Here is a 21,850-nt window from a genome sequence, read left to right on the forward strand (position 1 = left end):
TATCACTACTCCTATAAGGATGATAACAATGAAAATCATGATGCTCGTCAGAACCAGTACTACACTAGTAGAAAATGATGAAATTGATGACTAGGTGACTAAAAAAGTTAGTCACCACGATTATTTCAAGTGAATTACTACTAAATTTGAGCAATTTTAAGTGACCGAACTAAAAATGACTAACTTAAACGACTAATTTAGTCTAGGGATAAAATATACGACTAAATAATAAGTGACCAAACTAAAAGTGACTAACTTAAATGACTAATTTAGTCCAGGACTAAAAGATATAACTAGATAATAAGTGATAAAACTAATAATGATTAGCTTAAATGATTACTAAAGTCTAAGAATAAAAATATGACCAAATAACAAGTATATGAATTAGTCATTTATGTTAGTAATTTTTAATTATGTCACTCCGAAAATAGAAAATTGCAATTTTGATATTGAAGTGTTACATTTCACTACATGAATCTTTGAATCCATCTACATTGTTAAAATTTATAGAGAAAGGGGTCTCTGAATCCATCTACAGTGTTAAAATTATGAATACCCTTTTGTGTCTAAATTTTAGCACTGCAAATGGATTCAGAGATCCCCTTCTTTGAATCCATCTGCAGTGTTAAATTTAGAGACAAAGGGGTCTTTGAGTCCATCTGCAGTGTTAAAATTTAGAGACCCATTTAAGAGGGTCTCTAAATCCATCTGCAATGTTAAGTACATAAAAATGACTCAAAATGACTAAAATGTTCTAGTCATAACATCTGACATAAAAATGACTCAAAATGCACATACATTATCTTGAATCCCTTCTAACAAAAGCTATTATCCATTCATTCTGAATAAAAGGTGATATGAGATTACTTTTGCTATGAAATGTTTGATTTAAATCATTTACTTGTAATAGTTCATGAAGAGCGTTTTCATAAATCTTTTGGAGTTAATATGTTTCACATTACCTTCATTTTGAACATATTCTAGAATATTGGCCTGGTTGAAATCTCCCTAAAACATAACATATGATAAAAAAGAAATGCTAGTAAAGAAACAAAATTGCATAAATTGTTTTCTTTCTTCTATGCTATTGTTTCCTATGCTACCACCTTACAACATTTACTTTGAAACATGTTGTGCAGTTTCTAGTCTTATATGTTTGATGAATAGAGTAATTAGAGTTTATATAGACTAATTTGTTATTGCCGTCTTGGGTGATATTCTTATACACTCCAAGACAAAAGAGAAGCATGAGTGATATTTGAGGACGAGGCTATATGTGTTGCAAGAGCAATAATTGTATACCAAGTTAAGCAAGTGCACTTTCTATCAAACGAAAATCCATGATTTAGTTCAAAATGTCTTAGAGGAGGGCATAACAATGGACCTAGGGAAGCTGAATTAATCCTTCAAAGGTTGGCCATCACCAACGAATATTTCAAAAGTGAGACTCTTTATGGGTTTACCTAATTACCACATGATATTTATTCAAGGTTTCTATAAGATTGTACATTCAATTATTTTGTTGCAACATAAATGAGTATAGACTGAATGGACTACAAATTGTGAAGATAATTTTCAATATCTGAAATATTTATTAACCAATGCACCTATTCTAAAGAATTCATATCCAAATGAGGATATTTTTAGTGTGCATAAATGCATGTAAAGAAGGAATTGGTGGACCCCTTATGCAAGATAGGCATGTCATATGAATTGAAGAAAATCAAAGTACATGAAGGAAATTATGCTACCCATGACTTGGAGCTTACAACTATTATCCATGCATTGAAAATGTGAAGACATTATCTTATGGGATGAAATTTTGAGTTGAAAATAGACCATAGCGGTTTGAAATACTCACATAGACAAATTAGATGGTTGGAATTCCCTAGTGAATTTGACTTTGACATCAACAACATTAAGGGAAACAAGAATAAAGAGGCTAACAAACTCAACATTAAGAGGGTGCATGTAATGCATGATTCTATAACTATTATCATATACAACATAGACTTAAAAAGAATAATTTTGGAAGATTATGATCAAACTAACACTATTTACAAATTAAAGAAGGCTTACAACAAGGTAATTCACACCAAAAATTTAAAGACTACATGCTAGAAGAGGATGGAAACCTCTTGCAAAGGAACACAATTTTATGATCCTAATTCTCAATAATTGAGAAATTTAGTGATAAGAGAACTGTGTGATGCACCATATGTTGGACACTAGGGTACCAGAAAACTATTGTAGCTATAAGAATCCAATATTTTTGACTTAGTATGAAAAAACATGTGGTTGATTACATAGCCAAATGCATGTAATGTTAGAAGGTAAAGGCTAAACATAGACATCCAACATGATTTCTATATCCATTGTCCATTCCTAAATGCAAATGAGAAATTGTTACCATAAATTTCATCGCCAAGCTACCAAGGATAACAAGGTGAGATGATTCCATCATGGTATTGATGGACAATCTTACGAAAGGAACACATATTATTTCAATTAAGTTGATTGATAAAGAATCCAATATTGTGGAAATTTATATAAAAAGGAAATTGTGAAGTTATATTTTGAGTTGGGATAACCTAGAAAACAAAGTGATTGTTGGGATATATATTATAAAAGAGATGTAAGAACATATGTTAAAGATACGTAAAAATATAAAGGATACAATATAAGATAGGTAGAAAGTTGCACAAACAAAGGAAAAATGCATAGATAATTTAGATTGGTTGGGCATGTGTTATTCAAAGTGAAGGCTAAAAAGAGCTCACTAAATTTGCGAAGCTACCCAGAATTGGTAGCACAATATTGTGGGCCATTTGAAACCCTAGATAAAATAATGTTGGTTATACACATTCTTGCATTAATTACATCCATGAATATTCATAAAAGTGTTTCATGTATCTTTATTGAAAAGGTATGTGCCTAATCCTAACCTTGTGATTGATTAGACTATGGTCTAGGTGGAGCACAAACAAGAATTTTGGGTGGAGCCAATATGCATCTTTGACTCAAAATTTGAAGTGATCCTATACAAAGCCATTATCTTGGTAAAGGTACAATGGACCTACTGCAATCCTGAAGATACCACATGGGAGCATGAAGAGGCTATGTGGGAGGACTACCCATAGATTTTGCATATTTTGAGGAAATATGAATGTGCATTTGTGCATAAATGACTAAAGACTCCATTTTTTATAGCTAGGATTACTAAATTCCATAGCTTGGATATTTTAATGTCCAACTAGTGGTTGAGACCTCAAAGGTAAGTGGGACAACCTAAAGGATTGTGATGGAGAGAAGGGAGTACTCTTCCTTGGATTATGTAGGTTGAGGGGAGTGAGAGTTGGGCATTTGGAATTTCTATAGGAGTTACTAAATTGTAAAATTATAGAGTGCTAAGATGTAATTTTTTTTATGTATATACATGTAAACCTATATGGTGATGTGCATCAAATATAGTGAAAAAGTGTAGGGGGAGGAAAATGTAACACAACAATTTTGATCACTAGATTAGAAATGTATATTTTTAAATATGATGAATGTGTAAATGCCAAGATATATAATATGTAAAAATGTAGCAAAATATTGCTAGCATTATTGGATTTCAATGGTTTCATTATGTAAGGTGACCAATGTGTGAAACTCGCAATAGTCGGGAGGAGACATCAAAAAAAATTATCCATGTTAAGGGTTGGTGTGGTCTAGGCCTAGTGTGATTGTCAAGTGATTTTGATGGCTTAGATGCCCTAGGTTATGGTTTCTTATATCACATGCTAGTCCCACAAGTCATGGACACACTATCAGACAAAAAACTATATGTAAACTTTTATATTGAAAATAATAATATAAAATACATCATTGGTTATAAAATGGACAAGAACATATTCATGGAGGACCTATCATTCCATAAAGGAGGGGGATAAAAATGGGTCCAAGGGTAAATCACACATGCCTAAAATCCCATGTTATTAGCATAAATTAAATGTCATTACCATATAATCCCCATTTGACTTATTAAAACCAGTCATTGAATGCATTTTTGAGGTTGGTAGAAGAGTCATATCAATTAGTTATTGAAGCATGGGCTAAGTACACTCATGAGGGGAGTGGTTTTATTGAATGCATGTAAGAGGTGGGTGAGAGAGTCATCTCACCTAGATGTGAGAACATGTGATGAGTAAAATTATCTTTTGAATCATCTGAGTCAGAACATGCATAAGAAAAGGAATTTGAGTAGAGGAGATAGCTAACTTTCAAAAATAAAGAGGACAAAAAAACTAGATTTTTGGTGCTACAAGAGGAGAAAATACAATTTGTGTTGAAAACCAATCTCTAGTGTTGATATTTATGATAAGAACTAGCTTTGAATGTTTGTGAGGGGTTCTCATTTAGAAATCACTCAAGTGCTTGTGTAAAGGTTGACGTTGTAAGTGCTCCACTAGTAGCTAGATTTCCTAAATCCCATAACTAAGAGATTCCTTACCAATCTATGTTAGAGCCCTAGAGGGGATGGAGATTGTCTAAGGGACTATGATACATAGAAATAAATATCATCCTTAGATTGTGAAAAATGATGGGAAAGAGAGTTGGCTAGTAGGAATTATTGTAGGGGTCACATCACTCTTAATTTACTAGGTATTGGTATCTTAGTGTTGACTATAGACATCCATAGGAGCATGCTCACCTTTGTGGAATCATAATCCTAGATTAGGTGCGTCCTATTGTAGAGAGAATTAGTCCAAAAATAACTATGCTTGGATGGAATATTTGACATTTGTAGCTAATTGTGTAAGACATAAGGATAAATATTCCAATCACTCTATTATTTAATATGTAAATGTTATGCTTAAATGTTATGTATGTTTAAATGTTGTTTTGCATGATTAATTCATCTACATTCTTTAATTTTAAAATCATGGACAGTCACATGAGCCTATATGTCAGACAACATACATTCATTTCTTTCAAAATGGTATTAGAGTTGGATTTATGGTAACATGCCTTAGACTAAGGGTCTAGGTATGTCACTCATCGTCTTATTGGTATGTTGTCAAAACCTAGCAAATTTTCAAGTAGAAGAATAAGTGTGATGAGGTTTAATCATATTTATCTCAAACATCCACAAAGAAATGCAAAAAAATACCCAGACAATAGAGAAAGTAAATCATAAATGAATCCAAAGAAAAATTATTGGTTCTTATTCATCTCACAATGGATTTTTTTATAGTTTTACAAAGAGATCATCAATTGAAGAGTCAATCCTTAAATTTGGCATGCATACAAATTAAAGGCTAGAAGAAACAACAAAATATGCAACTAACTAACAAACTAGCATTTAAGATCTAGAAAGGGATCCTTCATGGGAGGTGAACTACTAGTGATGATGCTCCTTGGTGATCATGGCCTAATGTGTCACATTAGGTCCTCCCAGCTTAGATGGATAATTTCCCCACTTTCTTCTCAATTTAGTGATGGAGCTATGTATGCGAAATTGCTATTAGATAGGTTATCACTAAACTTGTGAGCACTACTAAAAATGATATGATGAGCAAGGTTACAATGATGTGCACGAGCATATGAATCAAACCCTACTCAATGTGTAGATGAAAAAAACTATGCTATAAAAAAAATGAAAAATATGTTGTTGTTGTAAGCTACCAAACACTACTAACATCATAGTGTGCCCATCATAAAATTCTAATATATAAAATGAAACAAAGATCTTATCCAAGATGTAAAAACTCATTGTGTAAGTATCTCACTCTTACACCCAAAATATTTAATCTCTAAGAATATTTTGACCTTCAAAATGATCAACATGCATACTTTTGTGACATTTCACAATGAATAAAAGTTATTATTTTACACACCATTTAAAAAACAAATGTCTAGAAGAAAACAAATGTCAAAAATCTTCAAATAAATTTAAAACAGATTGCTCAAAATTGAGCGCCTAAAAATATATCTATCCATCCCATAATTTAACACATTTTGCTCAAAATTGGGCATGTTGTTAAACATATTTTACCATGATCTAATTCCCACCAAAAAAGCAAAGGCCAGAACAATAGTTTTGCACAGCAATATCGATCTCCAATCTTCCCTGGAATATATGGAAATAGGAGGTCACACTGGATCAATATTTAGGATATCTAGATTGATTCCCATTCTTCAAATTGATTGAACTCTAATGCCTTAGTTGTAGATTTGTTCGTTTTCACACAGATTTGTTCTATGTTTTCATAGGAAATTCAATAGTTATTCACAGACAGCTAGGGTATCTCCCCCGATCTTGATCTTGCGAAGATCCACCATGATGAACGAGGGTGTTACTTTGAAAATATCGGCATCGATTGAAAAAAGCCCCTTTAGCCCCTACTCAAGTCTCTGTAACTTCATCTTGCAATCCTCAGATTTCTTGACTCTGAATCTCAATATTTTGGCAATCTCCTCACAACTTCGATATTATGCTCTAGGATGGCTGAGTCGATGTGAGCCACAATTCTTGCTTTAGGGTTTTGTCCTTGAATAACCCTGAGAGGTCGAATGCAAGGGAAAGAGTGATAATGTCGAATGCGTTGAAGCGGGCCAGCTTCGGAATAAAGAACGTTGAATCAACATCGTTAAGGAGGCTGACATCGACATCGCAGTTGGGTTGTGGGGGTTTGAAGCCCTGCCAAAACCAGGGGACCTCCATTAGCTCGGTGAGGGTTATCCTCATCTCAAGGTTGGGATCTAGGAACCGGAGAATGAGTTGCTGGACGTCGGAGGAAAACTAGGGCAGGAATTTGAAGTCCCCCTTGTGGATCTTCTTATACAAGGCCATCAAATTCGCATCATGGAATGGTAAGAAACCCGCCAGGAGAACGAAAAGTATGACCCCGCAAGACCAAATGTTGGCCTTGGCACCGTCATAGCCCTCCTTTTGGTATCTATTTGAGAAAATATTGAATATTATACTGAAATTCTTGAGTATGTAAATTGCTGGCAGGACTATATAAAAGCAATGGATACCTAATGGTCTCTTGCAATGGAGGCCTGGATCAGAATAGGTTTGCTCCCCTTTTGTCTATCAGAGGCATGCACATCTAAAAATACAACGAGAACAAGCCCAACAACACATACTCCTACACCAATAAACTGTTCGATTTTGTATCTTGTCTTCAAGAATATCCATGTAAGGAACAAGACACAAGGAATTGTCCAGCAATCCAGCAACATGACACTTGTTATTGATGTATAGTCATATGCCCTCACCACGACATAGTTAGCTTCAACATCCACGAAAGCCAACAAAACATAGTAGTACCACCGAGCCCGAAGCCATCTCCTGCGATATATTAATTGACTTCCAAACACAATTGACAGAAGAAGATAATTCAAGAAGGACTGTGAGGTCGGTACAACAATTCCTCTACGGGTAAGCTCATTTGAGGAGAATCCAGTGGATGTTATCAGCAGAGAAGCCACCTGACCCAGAAGAAGGGCTATCAATGTCTTCTTGGAGCAGAGTTTTTCAAAATTTAGAGCGCAAAATGGAAGATGTGAGTTGCAATATGCAAGCTGGTTTATCTCCACCTTTTAGATTTTGTTCCCTGCATTATCATGGGTAGCATGCTTACAGGGTTTGGAATCTGGTTGATTATCGTTACAAGTGTTCAACTTGTAGCTAATCCATGGCCCTAGAGGTCTATTCTATGTGTTGTTGTTATAGGCAAAGAAATAATTTTTCCTAGTTGGCACAATTGACATCTCTATTTTCTTTCCCTTTTCTTCTGAAGTAACTTAAAGAAACACATTCCAAGGTTTATGGGTTGCACTGTATAACATGGGTCGACTTTGTCTTTAATGTCAAGTTTGAGGTGTGACTCTCCTTCCAAAATATCCTGGGACTTGCACCCAACCTCATCCGTTTTTGACACATGCCATCCAAGGATGTGGAACTCTTCTACCAAAATTTCTTGGGACTTGCACTTGCCATCATATGTTTTTGGCACATGCCCTTTGAGGGGGCTGTAGGGCAGACGACATGAGAATGGAATCTTGGTGGATGTTTAATGCTCCATTGGCTTCATCAGTGAATAGGTGTGACTCCTTCCAAAATATCACGAGACTTGTCTCATCTGTTTTTGATACATGCCATCCAAGGATGTGGAACCCTTCTTCCTAAATTTGTCGGGACTTGCACCTGGCATCATCTATTTTTGGCACATGCACTTTGAGGGGGTTGTAGGGAAGACGACATGAGAATGGAATCTTGGTGGATGTTTAATGCTCCATTGGTTTCATCAGTGAACTGTAGCTCCAACTATAGTTTGAGCAAAATTGCTCAATGATCCAGAATTTTTGGTAATAGGTTCCCTATTTCAATGCAAATGTCTAATGTAACTTTGAAGTTATTGCAATTTAGGATCAATGTCAGCTATCATATATTTGATTTTGTTTCAAGTTGAGAATTGGTTTTCTTTCAATCAACATTTTTGATAGTTTTGTTATATGGCATTAGCTATGCTGTTCAGGTTATGTCATTACTATGGAATCCATTTGAGACTTGAGCCTTATGAATGTTCTATGCCTGTGGAAGATATCATTCCTCGAAGTTATAGCTGTTGACCTCATGCTTCTTAACAAATTTGTCATTATTTCAGTCAACTGCTTTAATGTAGGATATAGGTATTTGATTTCTCTGAATCCACTGTGATATCACATTGAGCCTTAGACATGTGTTGGAAGGTCTAACTTATTGGCTCAGTAACCAACTTCCAACCAGGATGTTAAATGTGTCTTTTGGGCAATTTATTATCTTTGTGCAATTTTTGCATTAATTTAAGGAAGAGCAAATGTAAATGACTAATACTACTTTTAGGTCTTGGAAGGTTCTGAACCAAGTGAAAGCACTTCTCAACTTGGTGTCGAAGCTGCTTAAGTAGTTTCTCTATTATCTCCATCACTGCATTTATTCAGTCATGCACTACAAACCTCTCTTTGGATTCCTGTAATATCACTAGTGCAACTTTTTTGCTGCCTTTTTTACAAACCCTCCACGTTCTATAATAAACAGAGATAAAATTAATACATTAAACAAATTCGAACAATGTATCAACTTTCGAGGCACAATATCCAGTTATGTTGAATAACAGGGAAAATTGTGATAAATCATCAATTTTGTCTTTATTTGCTATCTAGCTAAGTTGCATGAAATGTTGAAACATTTCAGAGTTTCCGAAACGAGTACGTTTAGAAATGTCACCTCCCAAAAATGGAAACGGTGATTAAAACATCAGTTGAAACATCATATATGTCTAGATATATATAAAAAAGGTTATAAATAAGTGAATAACACATTATCTTGCAAGAAAAAAGGGAATAAGACCCATAGATGACAATTTATAAGGAAAACCAAGTCTATATTAACTCTCATACATGATTACATGATGGTCAAGTTTTGGTCGAGTTTCGGGTACGGTTACAACTCGAAACACTGGGTTCCTAGAAGTTTCGTGCAACATAGCTGTCTAGTCATTTGCTTGAAAGAGGAAGATAGTAAGAAGAGGAGTTTGATATGAGTCTTGTTGTAGTTTTTCTTCCCAATATTTTGTATGGGTGAAAATATTTTGTTTTCTAAGATGGACTTTTGTCTGCAATGTTTGTTGTAGAACCACATTCAGTTTTACCAATCAACATTGTAGCCCTGTGCAATCATACTAGTTATATGCCCCTGCCTAGGATCAAGGCTCTTGCAAGTAGTGTTGTAAGTACTAATACTAACAAGATCACATGAAGTTAAACTATTAGCATTATGTTTTGGTAACTTTCTTAATCATAATGAAATTTTGTTAGAAATTGTGAGGGATGGATGAGACTGTCATGTAGAACACTATGGATGTACTCTGATTCATGATTTTTTGATTCGTTTGGTTAGATATTCTACACACCACTCTTACGTCATATATGGTCTTGTTTGGGATTGGAGGCTACTTCTCGAAAGAACTTTATTAAGTATATGACCTCTAGTTTTAGTTGCATTGTTATTCCTGGTGGTGTTCGAGAAATATTTTATATGGAGTATGGTACAGAAGTCAATTCTTCTCCACTGTCTGTGTAAATACTAAATGTTCATTTTATGGTAATGATTATGAGGTTCTATTTTTATTGAGCAAGAAATGCTTTCTTTTGTCTTTGTGAAACAGACAATAGATCAATAGGGAGAAACATGAGAGCTAGTGGGAACTTAGAAGCACTGGTTTAGAGAGAAATATCACTTAGGCACTATGCAAATGTATCATGTTCTTCAAGGAAATAGTATATGAATAGGTGAACTTACTTTAAAATTACTACCTTTTCACAAGTTGCTTTTTTGAGAAAGAGGCATGGATTTGTCCGTGTGGCTATTGAAACTGGCTGTCCCTTAGTCCCTGTGTTTTTCTTTGGTCAGGTTGGTGAACGTGAGAATCATTTATTTAAATTATTGAAGTTGTTTCCTTGAGATATCTCATTCAATTTTCAAAATTTCTTTTTTCTTTGTTTCTAATGTTTATTATTAGTATATAATGATACCTTACTATGCCACAACCTTTGTATTTTTTGACACCTTAGGTTTTAGCCTTTTACTAATTTTCCTTGTTCTTACTTGATATTTTATTCAGACTGAGGCATATAGATGGTGGAGACCAAGAGGAGAGCTATACAATCATCTTGCACGAGCTATTCGGTTCACGCCATTAGTATTTTGGGGAAATTTTGGGTAGTGATATTGGCCCTTCCTTTCAGTTTTTTGTCGATTTTATTTAATGACATTATCGTATTTTCCTTTGCCTTTTTTCTTGTGCTTCAGCACTGAAATATTTTCTCCTTTTATGTTGCTAGTAGTGTTTCTGGTTTAGCTGCTTCAAATTTGAAATATGGACTCTAGGGAAATTGCAAAGCTTAAAGGTGCATTTAGTTGTTTTATTTTAAAGCTTCCTTTGACTACTACTGAATCAAATTATGGACAAGGCACTTTATAAAAAAATGTGGGTTGCATTAAGTAGCTATCGGGAGCTAAGAGACCCTGAAGCCTAGATATCTAGATAACTTACAAGCCAAAAAATAACAAATGCCAGATAGGCCATGTGTATAGTACAAACTTTAAAACGAAATATATTGAAATCAAAGTAGGGCCAGTTGTCCCACTCAAGTTGTCAAGTCATGCAATAGTAGGAATCATTACTATTAGGTAAAGGATCTTCTTTGTCATTTGGGGGTGGCCCCCAACCTTGAACAATGGACCTAAGACCAGTGATAATGGGATCCCAAACATCATCTCATTGATTGGGTTTGGGAGGCTTCTCATCCTTAGAGATAGCAAGATCCAGGCAACAAAATGTTTCATTTTGGAAGGGACATGGAGGATTTAGCTATGGTGAATTTTGTAATGCTCCCAAAATGCATGTCCAGTTCAGTCTCAACGGTGACCTTTAGACCAAAGAGACCGAGCAGAATGGGCAGGGTTAGTAAAGGGTTCCTTGCTCATGTTGCAAGGTGCAATACCTTAAAACTTTAGAGGTTGGAATAGATACCCAATCTCTATCTCCACCTTGCAAACCTATACTTAGATCTGCAAATGGAGGTTTGAAACTTTGAACAAATTAGGAAGCTATCATCCCAGGTAAAGCATTTACTATGCTAACTTTGGTTAAACAGATACTCATTTCTTCTTTTTCATATGCAAAATTAGATTTCAATTCCAATAATTTTCCATGTTGCATCAGTGTCAATGTTCCAAGGAAGTTTGTCTCCTAATAGGGTGGCTTTCTAAGAGACACAGTGTTAGTTTTACCTCTTGCTGCTGATATGTTCTCCTTCAGCAGAGGTGTAGTAGGTTCTATAGCAGCAGTACCTCAATTCCTGTCCATAGCAGAGAGAGGCACACTAGTTGAGATCACATCAGTGTTGATGCTAATTTTAGGCAATAATGGTATGTTTTATGCTTTAGAGAAATTTTACTTCAATTTCTTTATTAGCCCAGTATCAATGTTCAGATTAGCAATCACATCAACATGATAGTAAAACGTAGATAGAACATAACATAAAGTTGTAGTCTAAAAATTATGCTTTTTTGCCTAGAAAGTTATGGAAATTCTGGTCATATTTTGAAAAAATCCAGCAGGGATTTTTGTAAATCCAAGTAAAAGATTTCAAAATTCATAATTCTAGGTGCCCTAGACCTTTTTGATGATGCTGAATCCATTTCCACCATCAAAAACATGATTCAAACACTATACAAGAATTTTTTAATTTTTTTCCCCAATTCCGGCCACTTTTGACCGTCCAGGCAATTCAAGTTATGGAAATTCTAGTCATATTTTGAAAAAATCCAGCAGGGATTTTTGTAAATCTAAGTAAAAGATTTCAAAATTCATAATTTTAGGTGCCCTAGACGTTTTTGATGGTGCTGAATCCATTTCCACCATCAAAAACATGATTCAAACACTATACAAGATTTTTTGAATTTTTTTTTCCCGGATTCCGGCCACTTTTGACCGTTCAAGCAATTCCTCCACCTCTATAGACGACTCCAAACATAAACAGTAGAAGACAAGCCAAGGCAAGAGGACACAACATGTGGCACTAGCCAGGGACAAACCCCAATGTGGGGAAAACCTTGATCAAATCTTCTTTTAGTCTTCAATTGTTCAGCAAAGAGAGAGAGAGAGAGAGATAGTACAATTTACAAATATGATAATTTATAACAACAACAAAAGAGCCCCAACCAAAAAAATCAATGCTGGTCAACAGGGTAGATTTTACCCTCAGCAAATCGGTCAACTTTAATCAACTTTGGCCTCCAAACAACAAGATAAAACAACCCTCAAAACAGTCAAATTCAGCCCAATGAAAGTTTGGTCAAATAGACCACCTGCAGTCAGCCCTAGCTATAGTCAACGCTGGTGAACATTCAACGTTTAACCTCGATTTCTGTGCCCAGAAATGTGGCCTGCCCAAACAGAGATAGCCCTCACAAAAACACAATCAAAGGAGGTCAACGCATGCTGGTCAATGCTTGGTCAAACTGTCTAGAAATTTGGTCTCCTGAAATTTCAGCCTCCTAAAATTTCGGCCTCCTGAAATTTCACTCTCCTGAAATTTCAGACATATGGAGAGAGAGAGGCCCATAAATCCGTACCTAATCTACGAGGAGAGAGAGAGAGAGAGAAGTGTGAAGATGAGTGTGTCCAAATGAGGCGAAGGCATCATGTATTGTAACAAACGTTGAGGATGAATAGACGTGACTATTGGGATTTTGAGCCTACATAAGTTTGCTGGCCGACCTTGACAATTTGACCATAATCAAAATAAATTCATAAATTTATTTTTACATGTCGGAATCGGATGATCTTTAGATCAATCCTACACCTCTTAGAAAGAGGAATCCAAGAAAAATATCAGCTGTCATAAATAAGATGACGCATGTGGAGTTTGGCCCTAGTTGCCAATTTTAACAGTTGAGGAGCAACAATGCAGTTATGTAGACTCCTAACTGGAACCTGCAAAAAGATTGTCATCCTCCCCGACTACCCCTAATCACACACACACACAACTGATGAGAAAATCTAGAAAAATCCAAAATAACATAAAACCCATAACTTATGGTCAGTTGTTTCGGAAAAGGATGTTGGAAGCTTCTGAAGTATATATGGATTTGAAGACGTCAAGGCTTGCCCAGAATGGGCCCCATATTGCACATATTCAGATATGAAAATTTTCATGACAACGCTCTGGAACTACCCCAAAGATGTCTTCAAGTTCAACACTCTAGTCTAGAGTTTTCTCCACCATGAATCATGAATGGCAAAGTGACGAGTCCTCTTTTATAGGCTCTCCTTGCAACTACCTTTTGGAAAAAAATAATACGAGCATGCCTTACAAACCCTCAATAGTAGGGCACTTCACTTCAATGGGTCAATTTCATTGATTTAGATGCTTTGATCAAGTCAAACATGCCACGTGTCATTCCTCCAAGTTGGGCACCCCTCTTGAAGAGTGGTTATGCTTTGAAAAGGGGCTGATCTAGGGGATTGTTCTGCTTCTTGTGCCAAGTGTCATTACCAATGTCTTTAGTCTTCCTTATTCTGAGGGCTTCCAATTATTTTATTGTTTTACCTATAATAAAAGCCAAAAAATAGGGACGTCCTATGTAAGAATGCCAACAAGGGGTCTATCTTGGATTCCCTCCTAACATGTAGGGTGCTACTCAAACAAAGTCATCATGCCTCCAAATATGTGAATTTGCCTTGAAAAATGTGAGCAATGCCCAAAATGACCTCCAATAGTCCAAACTGCATCAAATAATAGAGAAAGGTCCCCTCATAAACCAAGTCTTCTACCAAAAGGCTCTCTTAAGCCCCCCTTCAAATATAGCACTCAAGATCTCATACACATGAGTTGGTAACAATAGCCCATGGGGTAGATCTATGAAGACAACTACAAATTCATTAATCAACCTTTGCTCTTCCCCTTTTTTTGTTGGTTTTTGTTCCTATACCTTGACATGCAAAGCTTTCATGGAATTACATTGAAGGATGAAACACAAGTTACTTTTAACTAGTTTTGTCATTTTGTTTGTGGAAATCAACTTGTTTGCATTATGTTGCGACCTAATCATAGCTAGTGTCCTCCTTCAAATTTCATGTACTCATCCAAATTCATTGGAAATTTGGCGAAGGTCTTCAACCTCTACACTCATTACCACATCAATGTCAACTAAAGCCACGATGTAGATATCAAACTTAGTACATAGTTGTTGAGTTGTACTTTCAATGATTTAACCACTCATGTGCACTCCATCATAACATCATTGGCTACTGCGACTTGGAAATTTGGCTATGGATTGACTTTTGACTTCATTGATAATACTAACTTGGAATCTATAAAGTTATGGGTTCTGCCAAACTCAATAAGCACAACTAGAGTCCTCCCCTTGACCTTGCTCCTTACTTGCAGGGTTTGATATTGGGTTACCCCATGTATGGCAATGAGGGAAACTATTGGAATCTCTTGTTGATCTTTGTTATCCATGTGAGTAATTTATTCCTCATCCTTTGCTATCTACTCTGGCAATCATGTGGATCTTTCGAGGGGACTAGCACTTGTGTGCAACAATATACATAGCAACTAAACTTGGAGGAGAAATATTTTCTATATGTAGGCTAGCTTGGTGAAACTCTTTAGAGTAGTAGGTCATAGGGCCTTGTTGCTTCGTATTCTGAAAGGGTGAGAAGTAGTCTTCTTGGATGTAATCCTGAAAGTTCAGATAAAAAGCAGTGACATATTCATCTCGAGTAGTAATTTCATGTTGATCACCTTCATGTTCCTTCATTTGCCACCAATAAAATGTAGGTCCTTCTAGTGTAGGGTTGCAAATTGGATTTTCTAATAGTCCTCCATAGGATTTAATTGAAAGACATGTAACAACATACAAATCCAAACCGTTGGTTTAGTCTTTTCATTGACTACATCAAACTTGGGAATGGTAATCCTCTCAAGTAGTGGTTGGTTGATTAATATGATTTCCTTTTGAATTATCTTGATTTTGATGACTCCCATGTTAGGCCTTCCTCCCATTAATGTTTCCTACAAAGAATTTCAATCATTATCATGTCGGTTAGCCTTTTTCTTCGATCTTGGGGTCTCTGTTGATCTTCTTCCTCAATACTACTGCCTTCTTCCCTTCCCTTTTTCTCATTGCCACAATTAATATATAAATGGATTAATTCACTTGTTTCACGAGGTCTCTCATTCCATCCAAGGGAATCCTTATGGCTTCTTTCACTAATAATTCAATCTTTGGCTTTCTAATTATCTTCCCCATGAGATGCTAAAAAAGAAGCCATAGTTGGTGACTGCCCATGAGACCAAGAAAGTGGCTTTGATACAATTGTTATGAACCAAACAATTAGAAGCTGATTTTTTGTTTTGAAAGAAATTTGAATAGTGGTAAGTGTTAAATCTCCTAATACCAACCCAGATTTATTTACCTACAACAATTCTTCGTCATTCATTAATCTAGGAAATCAAGGTTTTCAACTCACAAAAAATTACAAGGAAAAATGCATTTACTGGAACTTTTAACTTGGCCCACATACGATGAATTTGGCCCAAGGAATTCAGCCTCTATGAAATCAACCTATGAAGGAACTCGGCCTGGAGTATTCCGGCCCAACAAATTGCCAGCAAATTGACATTGTGCCTTCCCTTTGAGCTGCCATTGTGCCTTAGGAAATTCGGCCCTGGCAAATCAGTTTCTCCAATCAAATTGACCTCCCTCTCTCTTCAACAACTTGGCCCTCCAATCTCCAACAATTTTTCCTCTTGATACACCCTCGAATCCTCCTAAACTTTTCCTCCTATGCACTTCAGTCTACTGAGCCACTCACACTAGAGAAAATCGCCTTCTCTTTTTGTGTCCCCTCTCTTGTGTCTTCACCTATTCCTTAGGCTTCTTTTTATAATCTTCATTAAGCATTGTATAACATGGGTCAACTTTGTCTTTAATGTCAAGTTTGAGGTGTGACTCTCCTTCCAAAATATCCTGGGACTTGCACCCAACCTCATCTGTTTTTGACACATGCCATCCAAGGATGTGGAACTCTTCTGCCAAAATTTCCTGGGACTTGCACCTACCATCATATGTTTTTGGCACATGCCCTTTGAGGGGGCTGTAGGGCAGACGGCATGAGAATGGAATATTGGTGGATGTTTAATTCTCCATTGGCTTCATCAGTGAACAAGTGTGACTCTCCTTCCAAAATATCGTGGGACTTGTCTCATCTATTTTTGATACATGCCATCCAAGGATGTGGAACCCTTATTTCTAAATTTGCTGGGACTTGCACTTGGCGTCATCTGTTTTTGGCACATGCACTTTGAGGGGGATGTAGGGCAGACAACATGAGAATGGAATCTTGGTGGATGTTTAATGCTTCATTGGTTTCATTGGTGAACTGTAGCTTCAACTATAGTTTGAGCAAAATTGTTCAATGATCCATAAATTTTGGTAATAGGTTCCCTATTTCAATGCGAATGTCTGATGTAACTTTGAAGTTATTGCAATTTAGGATCAATGTCAACTATCATATATTTGATTTTGTTTCAAGTTGAGAATTGGTTTTCTTTCAATCGACATTTTTGGTAGTTTTGTTATATGGCATTAGCTATGCTGTTCAAGTTATGTCATTACTATGGAATCCATTTGAGTTCCTTATCAACAGTCATCAATGAATGTTTCACATGCCTCTTCTATGATGAATGCATGGCCACTACAAAGTTATTATTTGACTCCCAGTCCCATAGGAGTGGCGAGAGACCCAATCAGAGTTTCTTCCTTCCAACCTTGGATGGTGGAAATCATTGATTTAATAATGGAAGCACACATGATATGATTTATGGCATGTCCTTCAATTTATGCAAGGCCAAGTTAGCTTCAAGAGTGGATACCATTGAAGAGAGATAATGGAAAAGCACCTAGAATTCATATGGCTCATCCTATGACTGTATAAAATTTGAATGCACACAAAAGTGTTGCAGAGCAACTATGGGTAGTTATATTTGGAATGTGTGAGATCATGTGGATGTATGGATATTTGATGGGTAATCTCTTGTTATTTTCTCACATCAAGTTTAGATTAGAACACCAACTAACTTTTGCACAATCTCTTAATTTTTATGCTTGTCTATTGCTTTTTGTCTATATTGCATGCGTTAAAGGGAAGTGGCCAAGAAATTCTTTCTTTATTTACAGTTCTCTTTATGAGCTCTTTTTTAAGTGGAAATCATTGATTTAATAATGGTACATACATGATATGATTTATGGCATGTCCTTCAATTTATGTAGGCCCAAGTTAGCTTCAAGAGTGGATACCGCTGAAGAGAGATAATTGAAAAGCACCTAGAATTCATATGGCTCATCCTATGACTGTAATAAAATTTGAAGGCACACAGAAGCACTGTAATGCAACTGTGGGTAATTATATTTGGAATGTGTGAGATAATATGGATGCATGGATATTTGATGGTTAATTTCTTGTCATTTTCTCACATCAAGCTTAGATTAGAAGACCAGACAACTTTTGCACAATCTCTTAATTTTTATACTTGTCTATGGATTTTTGTCTATATTGCACAAGTTAAAGGGAAGTGGCCCGAAAATTGTTCTTCCTTGTTAGATTTTATATATGAGTGGACACCCTGGAGGATGTTGGTGATGCCCTCCATCTCTTAGGGCATCTCTTCCAAATAGGGGACATTTGGGAGATTCCCTTCTTAGAGGGGAAACACTCTCAAGTGTCGCTTCTTACGCATGAAAGTCTAAACATTCCTTTTCCATGGGCTATTTTATGGTGTCAACATTGATTTGATGCCATTTTAAGCCAACTACATAAAAACTAAATCATTCACCAATTCAAAGCCTAACCTATGTCCAAAAATGTGGACAACTGCAATAGCTTTAGAGGGTCCTTTTTTGAAGTTATATGCTTGGAGATTGTTATTTGTTTGTTGGGTTAGAGATTCAAAGGGTAGTAATGAATTTTTGTTGTGGGAAGCCAAAATATTGAACAAAATTGGGTTTGCAGTTTCAATATTCAGACCAATAAGTTATTCTTTTACCTCCAGGTTCAATTGAAAATATTTTTTTCATTTTGAAATCATTTTCATTTCTGGTAGCAAGCATTTTTCTTTCCTTATCATTCTTCTTTATGATCACAACTTTACAAGTTATAATTTTGAAGTGGAGGAAGATGACCATATTGTATTTATTTAGTATTCATCATATTTGTTTATGTATTTCTCTATGCATGGTAGTACACACAAATGATCAAGAATAATGATCAATTCTTGATAGACCTTGTTTCTTTGTCCATGTTGAGTTGGACCTAAAGCTTTATAGAAAATTTTTCCTTAATGCCATTTCATAGAGACATATAATCGAGCTTAGGATTAGCAGATGCTTCCATCACTGTGTCTATCATTTAGAACCAAGATACAATACATTCATCTATTTGAAATCTGAGTGCCTTTAGAGCTAGAACTTTGTAGAAGTACTTGCAAGAGTATCGAACTTGAGGGCTTCATATGAAGACACGAAGAAAGAGGAGTGTGTATAGGGAAGTGCAGGACACGTGTTTGATACTTCCACACATTTTGAGGGCATACCAATAGAAATGTCATTGTTGTTGGATACATTGGTGTTGGTTAGTTTCAAAAAAGTTCTCTGTCAAATATGTTGTTTTCATGAAGTAATATTTCCAACCAAGAGGATAAAGACTTGGCATGCCTAGGACATAGTGGTGTTGTTTCTTGCATGTATTTGTGATTTATTAGTATTCCACCACTAATAACTTCATTATGTAGCTGCTCGTTTAGTAATATATTACAACAATGACTTGTTAAAGGAAAAAGATTTTAGTTTGTTTGAATGCCATAAACTGGAAGAAAATTTAGCTTTGAATTAGAAAAATGGAATATATTTTGAAAAATATGTTTTTTGATCAAATATTATATAGGCCCATTGCATGATCATTAAAAAAAAACAGTCATGACAATAAACAATGATTTTGGAAAAATGAATTACATAACTCTCTAGCTCAAAAACATGTTCTCATATTCAGTTTTGTGTGCATTAGAGAAAAATGAATGAGTAACATTAAGTTTGTGTTGAATATTTATAGAATCATTTTAGAGATTTAAAATGGAAATTTCATGTGCTAATCTTGCTCAATTAATTACAGGGAAAACAAGGGGCATACATAATTTGTTGGCTTCTGGGAATTGGATTCCTTTTCTCTCGGAATGGTACGCTGACAATTGAAGATTACTATGTTGAAGCTATATTCCCGGTTAGTATCGCAATTTATAAAGTTTTGTCTTATTATTTTCTACTTTATTGTTGTAATCTTGTGTCAGCAATACTTTGCTCCACCCATTAGATTTCTACTGACTAGTTTTATTGTTGAAGTGTCACTGCTTCTTAAAGATAACTAGAGGAAACGATACAACTACAAAAGTGAAGCATGAAACATTCTTAATAGAAATTGCTAGCTCCGATGTGTTTGATTATGTTGGATAAAATCAAAATTGTAATGTACCATAAGCATGGGAATTCAAAATATTGGGATAGAAATGTGTGCGTCTATTTGCATTTATTACTTTAGTTGAAGATAACATTTCATGAACAAATGTTGTACATTGAGAACATAGTAGGTACAAAATTTATTCTATGGTGACATTTTATTTGCTTTGTTTATATAGGTCATCTGGCCACATAGTGGCCATTATTTCCCAACTAAAGAAAACTTGTTTGAGTTTCTTGCTTTTATGGGGGAAAATGACATTAACAATATTGCTGATGTTGAGGTATATATCGTATAAATCTTTTATAGTCTACTTTAGTTTATATTCCAGTGTTCATCGACTTTCATGTCTTATACTTTGCAATGTATATTTTTTTCAGGAAAGGAACTCAGTATTGATGGTAAGAAGCAGGAATTGAAGAAAGAGGAGAACAATAACACTAGAACGACAAAATGCAAATTAAAGAGAAAGAGAAGAGCATTGGTCTAGTGGTACCCATAGAGCCAATATCCACCATAAGACACAGATAAATACCAATGGTCAAATTTTTAGAGTTTATGAATTCACCTACAATGCCTTAGCAACACAAGGATAAAGTTTTGAAGTGATGAAACAATATTTCATGTGTAAATTGTACTCCAACCAATATTAAGTTGGAAACTCATATTGTAATACTTGACATTTTATATAATATACTTTATGTGGTTGGAATTATTTATAGTTGCACTTGATATTACTTAGTATTGTAATTAACATATGTAACTTTGCGTTTTCATATTATATGAACATGTACATTGTATGCTATTTTTTTTTTTAATTTAGTTGCAAAATCATACTAATTAATTTATGTTGATTAATAATGAAAACATAAAATCAATCTAAAACTACTAAATTAGTAGTTTATGTTTATTAATGATGAACACATAAAATGAATATACGACTAAATTAGTTGCTTATAATGATTGTTAATGAAAATAAATGAAATGAATATGATACCACCAAAAAATATAAATGACTAATGCAAATGATAAATTCGTGATTACAAATGATGACTAAATTTTGTATATATACGATTATTAGTAGCTAATTTACAGTATCTTATAACACGACTAAAATTTAGTCATATATCTTTGGTCATTAATTGGTTTCAAATGATGACTAAAATTTGCATATATATGACTATTAGTATCTAATTTACAGTATTTTATAACACGACTAACATTTTGGTCATATTTATTTGGTCATTAGTTGGTTTTCGGGTGATCTTTTAGTAATATATTTGTTGTATATTTAGTCATTAATTGTAACAATTAATGACCAAATCAATGACTAAATCAATGATTAAATTAATGTTTAACTTAATGACTAAATTAATGTTTAAATTAATGACTAAATATATTACTAGACAATAAAATTGAGACAACCAATTAATGACTAAGCTAAAAACGACTAAAAGTTGGTCACATTATAAGATATTGTAAATTAGCTACTATTGGTCACCGACCAAAAAATAGTCATTTATATGCAAATTTTAGTCATTTTTTTAGTAATTAATTAGTCATTTTCTACTAGTGCTAGAGTAAAACCTGTATCTATCACCTCTCCAATCTGGAGTGTCCAAAAATCTTCCATCTCTATCCATGTCATCTCTATTCGACCTATGACCACCATGATACCTACTGCCATATGCCCCATTAGTTTTGTCCTCCTGCCCATGGTTGATCCAAAG

The 21,850-nt window shown here is 35.0% G+C and overlaps 1 protein-coding gene across 1 annotated transcript in view; it reads right to left on the reverse strand.

Annotated features, from left to right (window-relative positions):
• Positions 1–7,026: 7,026 nt before the first annotated feature.
• Positions 7,027–21,850, reverse strand: part of LOC149139271 (uncharacterized) — a 34,324-nt gene continuing 19,500 nt past the window's right edge. Inside the window, exon 3 of the mRNA XM_089450665.1 lies at positions 7,027–7,590. Within this exon, the coding sequence (XP_089306791.1) occupies positions 7,027–7,590 (564 nt within the window). The remainder of the gene's footprint in view (positions 7,591–21,850) is intronic.

The sequence above is a fragment of the Pinus tabuliformis genome, chromosome X (assembly GCF_031772625.1).
Source record: "Pinus tabuliformis cultivar Carrire ecotype Pingquan chromosome X, CPIR1, whole genome shotgun sequence".
In the NCBI taxonomy this organism is placed as follows: Eukaryota; Viridiplantae; Streptophyta; class Pinopsida; order Pinales; family Pinaceae; genus Pinus; species Pinus tabuliformis.